Source organism: Elephantulus edwardii, unplaced genomic scaffold (genome assembly GCF_000299155.1).
Source record: "Elephantulus edwardii isolate Elephantulus edwardi_28Jun2011 unplaced genomic scaffold, EleEdw1.0 scaffold00296, whole genome shotgun sequence".
NCBI lineage: Eukaryota > Metazoa > Chordata > Mammalia > Macroscelidea > Macroscelididae > Elephantulus > Elephantulus edwardii.
In genome coordinates this window covers 284,144-293,206 of record NW_006400046.1, presented here as the reverse complement: position 1 = coordinate 293,206, position 9,063 = coordinate 284,144, and the positions used below count along the sequence as shown (strand labels likewise).

Sequence of the window (9,063 nt, the reverse complement as noted above, 5' to 3'; positions counted from 1 at the left end):
GTATATTCCTTCCATCTTCTTTTGATACCTCCGGGATCATTTAACATTCTGCCTAAAGCATCCTTGATTATAGCAACTCGAGGTTTGAATTTGTTCTTCAGTTCCTTTGAGCTTAAGAAATACTGAATGAGTTCAGCCCTTTTGATTTTCCAACTCTAGCTCCTTGCACATTTCATTGTAATATTTTGCTTTGTCATCCCGTGTTGCCTTTTGGAATCTTCTGTTCAGCTCTTTAGTATCTTGAATTCTTCCTTGTTCTTTGGCTTCTCTACGCTTCAGTGCAATCTTCAGAGTTTCTTCTGACATTCATTTTGGCTTTTCTTCCTCTGTGTCTTTGTAATGACCCTTTGCACTCTTCTTGGATAATGCATTTGACATCCTCCCACAACTCATCTGGTCTTCGCTCATTAGTGTTCAAGGCCTCAAACCTGTTCCTGAGGTGGTTCTGAAATTCAGGCGTGATAGACTCAAAGTCACATTTTGGTTCCTGTAGATTCGGTTTCATTTTCCTCAGCATCAACTTGAACTTGCATATGAGTAGTTGGTGGTCTGTTCCACAATCAGCTCCTGGCCTAGTTTTCACAGCTGATATTGAGCTTCTCCAGCGGTTTTGTCCGCAGATGTAATCGATCTGATTCCTATGCATACCATCAGGTGAAAGCCATGCGTATAACCTACGTTTATGTTTTTTGTAAAACATATTTGCTCTTACTCAAGCTTAGGTGCACATAAACGGCACTTACTTTCCTTTAAATAATGCATGTTAGTTTCTCAATTGTGGATGGCACTCTGAATCAGGGCAGTCCCCCCTTTCCTTCTCAATGGGAACAGCTCGCTTGGGGTCGGGACAGCCAAGCTTACAGCCACCGACTGTGACCCTGGGGGAGTCAGTTAGCTTGTCTGTGTCAGTTTTCTCGTCTTTAAAGTGAAAATAATAATAATAAAATTAAAAATCCATAATGAGGACCAAATGAGATAATCTCTGTAAAGTGCTCTATCACTAGGCCATCATTAATTGAACTAAATTTCTTGAGCACCTGCTATGTGCTAGGCACTATTCCACACCCTTGAAATCCAGCAATAACCAAGACGGACACATTCGCTCTTCTTAAAGTGGCTGGCAGTCAAGACACTAGAAATGTTAGCTTTTCTTCTGTTCGTCCGATGCACAGTCACTCTGGCTTCTCCTGAGATGTCTCACACCCTTGTCAGCCGGTCTCCTCTCCTTTTTTTTGGGCACAAGGGACTTTTCTGCTTCTTCTACCATAAGCTGGCATGTGAGAGGCTGTGAGGGCCCCTCAGGTTCTGACACCTACCTGACGCTTTACTTAGGAAATGGGGCCTGATCTCTCTGTTTTTGGAATCCCCAAGCCATCTGTGACTCCAGATAAGTATCTGGGGTTTACCAAAAGCAAGGTTTAGGGCCTCTCCCACACATTCATAGCTTCCTTCTGACTGTTATGTCTCCTGCCCACGTATTAGGGGATCTATATTTGGTGTTGAGATTGAGTGGGCGAGGTATGATTTGTGTAATGTAAACTACACCTAGATCCCAAGTGTATATTCAGTGAGCTTTGACAGATAGATACATATATTTGTATAACCAAATCAAGACATAGTGCATTTTCACTCTTCTGGTAAGTTTAAATAATTAATTACCGTATCCAATCGATCCATTGATCCATGTGATTTTCACTGGCAAATCAATCATCAGTCCTTTCTTCTTGGTTCATCTTAGTCTAGAAGCTGTGCTGAAACTTGTTAGCAACATGCAAATCACCACTGGCAAACGAGGTAGCTGCTCTGGAGGTGTATTGACTGGCGGTTGGACAGGGATTCAACGGATTCTACCACTGAGCCATCCACTTCCTCAGAAAACATCCCTTGCTGCAGCCACAATGTTACTGAAGGGTTATGAAGTTAGGGAGCTCTGGTGGCTTAGTGGTAAGGAGTTGCACTGCCAATCCAAAGGTACATTGTTTGAGTCCACCATCTGCTGTGTGTGAGAAAGACGGGTGATCTCTTCTCATACAACTTGCTGTTGTTATTGTGTACTGAAGAGTTGGAATTGACCCCTAGCTGACCCTCTGTCAGGGCTTCAGAGGCAGATAATCACATAGAAGATTGTCCATCCTGAAGGGTCAGCTGTGAGTCAGTTCTGCCTCGACACCATATAACAACATGTTAAATGTTAAAATATCACAGCTTTTCCTGTATATCTACACATTGTTTTTTGGTATACCTAAACATTTTGACTACTTTATGCTTTCTTCTTTTTTTTTAAAAATTTTATTATTTTTATTTTTGTGTGTACCATCAAATCAGATCTGACTGGTACAAGGAGGAGGAGATTGTCCCTCCTTCTCCAGCAGAGCATCTGGTGGGTTTGAACCACCCACCTCTGGGGTTGCAGCACAGCTTCTTGCCACGAGGCCACCAGTGCTTGCTACGTGCTTTATGCTTTTTGTTGTTGTTGTGTATTGTTGAATTGGTACCTACTCATGGCTGACCCTCCAGTGGATTTTCAAACTGGAATGCCGTGGGGAGAGAATGCCCATCTTTCTCTCAAGGAATTGCTAGTGAACTTGAACCAGCAGAGAGGTACACAACCTTCAGTTAACAGCACGGCTTCCTAGAGACCCCCCCGCCAGAGCTCATGGGAAGAGGCAGACTGTTGGATGCCGCCGAGGCCTCCATGACTCACAGCAGATCTGAGCCTCATCCGCTCTGGTGCCACAGCAGTGACTTCCCTCATGTTTGAGCCCATTCCTGCAGTCAGAGTGTCAATCCCTCTAATTTAGGGCCTTCTCTTATTTTTCTTGCCCTCTGTTCTCCACCTGTTGTTGTTGTGTACCCTTGAGTTGGGATTGAACTCATAGGTGACCCCTCAGTGGGTTTTCAGAGGCAGCAAATCACCCACGAGTTAATGGCTCATCTTTATCTCAAGGAGCAGTTGGTGGATTCGAACCCTTGGGGGTTGGCAGTGCAATTCCTTACCACTAGGCTGCCGGAGCTCCTTGACCTAGCAGGATATAGTTTTAGGAGGAGGTTGTTGTTGTTGTTAGATGCTGTGGAGTCATAGATGACTCATAGCGACCCTATGAACGAAAGCCCTGAGCACTGTTCACAGAGTTTCCGGAGGCAAGCCATTTCGGAAGTGATGCTGCTCCTGCTTCCAGGCTTGTTTTATCTGGGAACTCCAGCCAACACTGTCCACCATGGGTGCCCATTATCACATTTGATGCATCTGTGTCACAGTCTTCAGCATCACAGCAACCACGAGTTACCTCTGTACAACAATGCACAGACCAGAGCTATACCACCTGGAAGAATGTTTGACAGGAAAACAATTCGAACCTGGCCTGAGGGCCGCAGATTAAAATCACCCACTTTCAGCTTGGTAGCATAACTTTCTGTCCACTAGGCCAACGTAGCTCTCTCTATGTCTTCGCTGTTATTGTTGTTAGGTGCCGTCGAGTTGTAGACGACTCATAGCGACCCTATGAACAAAAGACCTGAGCACGGTTCATAGAGTTTCCGGAGGCAAGCCGTTTCGGAAATGGATACCACTCCTTGACCTAGCAGGATTTAGTTTTAGGAGGAGGTAGCTGCTATTATTATCTCATTTTGCAGATGAGGAAACTGAAGCACAGAGTTGTCGATCACATGAGACAGTCACATGACAGGGAGGTTATTCTCCCCTTGTGGCCATGTGATGGGATGGGGGCGCGAAGCAGCATTTGAAAGCTCTAAGTGCATGAGGCAGAGTGGAGGTGGGTGTTTATCTTGTGGACAATGTGGGAGATTCGGTGTTTGTATTTGCAGAAGTTTGTGGCCAGTGCTCATGGCTCCCCCCGGGTGTACTGGCTGGGGCTGACTGACAAGAACCAAGAAGGGGTCTGGAAGTGGCTGGATGGGTCGCCCGTCACGCTAAGGTAAGTCCTTGGGGCTTCTGGGATCTCTCTGCCTCTTCTGTGATTTAGATCACGGAGTTAGGAGAAAGGGATGGGCTGTACGGCTGCAGGAGTCTGATGCTGAGATGCTGATTCTTGCTGATATGACTTGCTGGTGTTGTGCGCTATTGAGTCAATTCCAACACACAGTGACCCTGCAGACCAAAGCCGAGTTGCTCCATAGGCTTGTCTAGGCTGCAATCTTATTGGAACACATGACTAGTTTTTTCTCTTGTGGAACTACTAATGGATTTGAACTGAAGACCTTTTGGTTAGTAGGCAAGTGCTTAATGATTGAGCCACCAGGGCATGTTGTTACGGATGTGCTGGAAGTTAAATATAGAATAATTTATCTCCTGATTGATAAAGCACCAATGCTTTTAGCTTTCTGAGTATTCCTCTCATTTCCTAGAACTCTCCATCACCCCCAAACTAAGGTACAGAAGGGGTCCAGGTGTCTGACTGGGGGGAAGCACTGTTGAGGACCTCTGGACATTCCCTTTCCCCTGTGTTCTTGTCACCTTTGCAATCCAGGTTGGCAGGCTTTCTAGAGTCTCAGGCTGGACATAGTCTGTGACAAGTCTGTTGGTCTCTGTACTTCAATTTCTCTCCATTGCAACATCTCAACCTTTTAGTAAAACTGTTCAGGTATATAAACGCCCCAGGCCAGTTGTTGGAAAAAGGAAGTGGAAGGGGAAGAGTTTAAAAAATATTTTGGAACTCTGGTGGCCTAGTAGCAAGAAGCTGTGCTGTAATCCTAAAGGCGCATGGTTCGAATATACCAGATGCTAAAAAAAAAAAAAAGAGAGAGAAAAATTATTATTTTTTATTTGAGGATAACATGCACGACAGAACATAAGCTAATGCAGTTAATTTAGTTTTTGTTAATAAATTTTTTTAAATTGTGATTTTAATGAGAGTTTGCAAAAAAGTTAGATTTTCATTCATTGATGGCTGCACATTTTACTCCCTCTCCCTTCCTTCTCCCTCCCCCAGTTCACTTTAAAAAAATATTCTTCAGGGGGGAGGACTGGGCAGGGAGAAAAATGCAACAATGAATGAAGGGAAATCCAAAATCTCTGTAAATGTTCATTAAAATTAATAATAATAATAAAATTTATTCATTGTTGTACAATTACCGCCCCCCCCCCCAGTCCTCTTTGCAATGTACCTCCTATTCTGGGCTGTTATTGTACGTATAATGCCTAATCATATACTCCTTTTTTCATATATTCCTTTTAAACAGTTCTTTCCTTCAACTCTTCCAATGCAATGTTCATTATCTATCCACTCCTACTCCCCCTGTCAGATCTGCTTTATAACAGTGGTACTATGCAGTATTTGTCATTTTGTGACTGTGATATTTCCCTCAGCATAATGTCCTCCAGGGTCCCCCATACTGTGTGATGTTTTACGAGTTTGTTGTTTTTCAGTGCTGCATAGTATTCCATTGTATAAATATACCTTAGTTTTTCTGTCCATTTGTTTGTTGATGGGCACTTAGGTTGCTTCTATCTCTTTGCTATTGTGGATAATGCAGCAATAAACATAGGTGTGCATATATCTGTTTGGATGGCATTTCTCTGGTTTCTTTAGGGTATACTCCCAAAGTAGGTAGAATTGCTGGATCAAATGGTATTAGTATTTCAAACTTTTTGAGAAAGTGCCAAACCACCTTCCACAGTGGTTGCACCATTTTACACTCCCACCAGCAGTGAATAAATGTTCCAATCTCTCCACAACCTCACCAGCATTTACTGTTTGCTGCTCTATTGAACTTTGCTATTTGTTGCTGGGGTGAGATAGCTGTTTTTATTTGTCTCTCTCTGATAGCCAAGGATTTTGAACATTTCTTCACGTGTCTGTTTGCCATCTGAGTGTCCTCTTTGGTGACATATACAGTTAATTCCACATGTCCAATTCAGTGAAATTGAATTTAAATGGAGACATTTATTTTCATTTTCTTATTAATTTTAATGAAAGTTTACAGAGACTTTGGATTTTCATTCATTCATTGTTGCGCTTTTCTCCCTGCCCACCACTCGCTCACAGTTCGCTCTTCTCTTTGAAAAGTAAAACAAATATTCTTTCTTTGTTATACAATCCCTCCCCCCAAGTCCACTCCACTATGCAGCCTACATTCTGGACTCCTGTCATGACAATAATACCTAATCATATATCCCTTTTAAACAGTTCTCTCTCTTACCTGTTTCAATGCAATATACATTCTTTATCCTATCTTTCTCAGTCTTCCCCCAACCCTAATGTCAGTCCTGTTTTACAACAGTGGCACTATGCAGTATTTGTCTTTTTGTGACTGAGCTATTTCACTCAGTATAATGTCCTCCAGGGCCACTCATTTTAAATACTATTTCATGAGTTCTTTGTTTTTTAGTGCTGCATAGTATTCCGTCGTGTGAATATACCAGAGCTTCTCTATCCATGTGTTTGTTGTTGGACATTTAGGTTGTTTCCAACTCTTTGCTATTGTGAACAAAACTGCAATAAACATGGGTGTGCATATATCTGCTTGGGTGGCAGTTATGTTTCTTTATGGTAAATTCCCAGTAACGGAATTGCTGGGTCAAATGGCATTTCTATTTGCAACTTTTTGAGAAAGCGCCATACCACCTTCCATAGTGGTTGCACCATTTTATATTCTCGCCAACAGTGAATAAAAAAAAGTTCCAGTTTCTAATGGAGCCATTTTCAATTGGACTTTTTTTTTGTTTGTTTTGTTTTGAAGCAATTGTATATTAACATGTGGTTATAAGAAAAAAGTGCCAAAAGGAAAGATTTTGATTTGCTCAGTGATGAGCAGCCCCTCCTGATTTACTAAAGACGCTGTCAGGAATGTCCACTCTGTAGAGATGCTGTGACGTGGGGTGGCACTGGTGTGACGTGGTGCTGCTGGTGCCTACCTGGGCTCCCATCAGGGGACTGGTGTGTCCATCCCTTAGCCATGTGAGCAGTGGCTACCAAACTCTGATGGTAGTGTCTTCTAGTTCTTCACCTCAGAGTTTTCTCTATTTTCACTGTCAGCCATAGCCGATGACTGACTTAGAAGAAAACGGGCCCTCGCCTGAGGTTGGGACAGCTCTGCGATGCAGTGCAAGAGCCAGTTCCCCAGGCAGAGGCTAGACCTAGCTGACGTCATAGCCTTGTTCAACTCCTCCCCGTGTCCCATCAGGCTTCCTTCACCAAATCCGTCACCTAACTCACTTACTCACTTCCACTGCCTCTGGCAGCTCTCCGTGTGCAGAGCAGAACTGCACTCCAATAGGACTATATTCTTCAAGTTCCCGCGCTAACATAAGTTCACGGACCCCTAATTTTCCTATGTGGTCTTTCATGCGCTGTCAACTTATTTCCATGCACATAGATTTTAAAAGAGCACAGTGCTCAGGGAAGACAGTAATGAATTAACAAGACTTCAGGGATGTTTTTGCTTTAAGGTTTAAAGATTATCTATTGAGTTTTCAAGTGCTTTTAAAAAATTAATTTTAATGAAAGTTTACAGAGACTTATGGTTTCCATTCATTGTTGCACTTCTCTCCCTGCCCACCTCCTCCCCACAATTCACTCTTCTCCTTGAAAAGAAAAAGAAAAACTCTTTCATTGTCGTGCAATCGCCACCCCAGCTCCACTGCACTGTGCAGCCTTCATTCTTGACTCCTGTCATGACAATAAAACCCAGTCATATATCCCTTTTAAACAGTTCTCTCCCTCATCTGTTCCAATGCAATATACATCATTCCTCCCCTCCTCTATCTTCCCTCAACCCCAATGTCAGTCCTGTTTTACAACAGTGGCCCTATGCAATATTTGTCCTTTTGTGACTGAGATACTTCACTCAGCATAATATCCTCATCCATTTTGAATAATATTGCATGAGTTCCTTGTTTTTCAATGCAGCGTAGTATTCCATTGTGTGAATATACCACAGCTTCTCTATCCATTTGTGTGTTGATGGGCATTTGGGTTGTTTCTGGCTCCTTGCTATTGAGAACAAAACCACAGTAAACATGGGTGTGCATTGATTTTTTTTTTTTCAGAAGCAGATTATCATTCCATTTTCTGAGGCATCTATGAGTGGATTCAAACTGCCCACCTTTTGGTTAATAGTCAAGTATGCCACCATTTATACCACAAAAGAACACTTGTTTTCTTCATAGCCCCATTTTAATAAATCCCATCAATTAGGGTCCTTCTGCTTTAAGGGAACCAGACCGAAGGCATTATTGGGAAGATTGAGGCATAAAGGAAGGAATGTGTAAAAGAAACAATGGTAACAGAGGGAAGACTGAGTCTGACTTCTGCCCGCTTCATAAAAGGGATCTGTCCCCATCAATAACATCCATTATACTAAACAAATAGCTACCTGATCAGATAAGGCACGCCATATGCCCCTGTGCCTATTTCATTGGGTCCAATGTTCATTGCCACTTGATTCGCAGACTTTACTCACAGTTATGGTGCTTATTAGGCTAATAGGTTGAGGACTGGAGGAGGCAAAGAATATCACACAATGCAAGTCCAAGTTTAGTCCAGCAGTCCCAGGACAGATTAACAAGGCACAATCCCTCAATCGGTGAAAGTCCAGGTTTAGTTCAGCAGCACAAATGCACCTCTGGTTTCCTCAGTCATCCAGCAAACTTTATCTCAGAGCAGTTACACATCAGTTTTTTTCTTCAATTATCCAGCAAGCAAAACCTTTAACTGTTGCTTTTATCTCCAGTGTTCCTCTGGTTACACCTTGCCTTAATCTCTTCATAGCAGTGCCACAGTCTCTTCACCATCTCTCCACCACCATTTTTTCCACAGTGTGGAAAGCTCTATCTTATACTGGTCCCACAGTTGTTGAATATTTTCAAGACTATGTGTCCACAGTTAAGGTAGCTGAAGACCGTATCCCAAAAGGGGGCTAATGTAATTGATAGAAAAGCCAATTTTCAAGGTTTCTGACACCACAGAAGGACTCCTTAAAAGAGAAAGTGAAGACTGACCAGATACAGGAAATAGATTCAGGAGGGAGAAGTGCCATGGTGAACAAGGAGATGAGGCTGATCTAAAACAGGCCAAGTGGGGACAAGGAGATGATGTGACAATG

General features: G+C 42.8%; 1 protein-coding gene across 1 annotated transcript in view; it reads left to right on the top strand.

The window, feature by feature from the left end:
* Positions 1 to 9,063, top strand: part of CLEC17A (C-type lectin domain family 17, member A) — a 24,022-nt gene that overhangs the window by 13,276 nt on the left and 1,683 nt on the right. Inside the window, exon 9 of the mRNA XM_006900809.1 lies at positions 3,826 to 3,935. Coding sequence (XP_006900871.1) covers positions 3,826 to 3,935 — 110 coding nt within the window. The remainder of the gene's footprint in view (positions 1 to 3,825; positions 3,936 to 9,063) is intronic.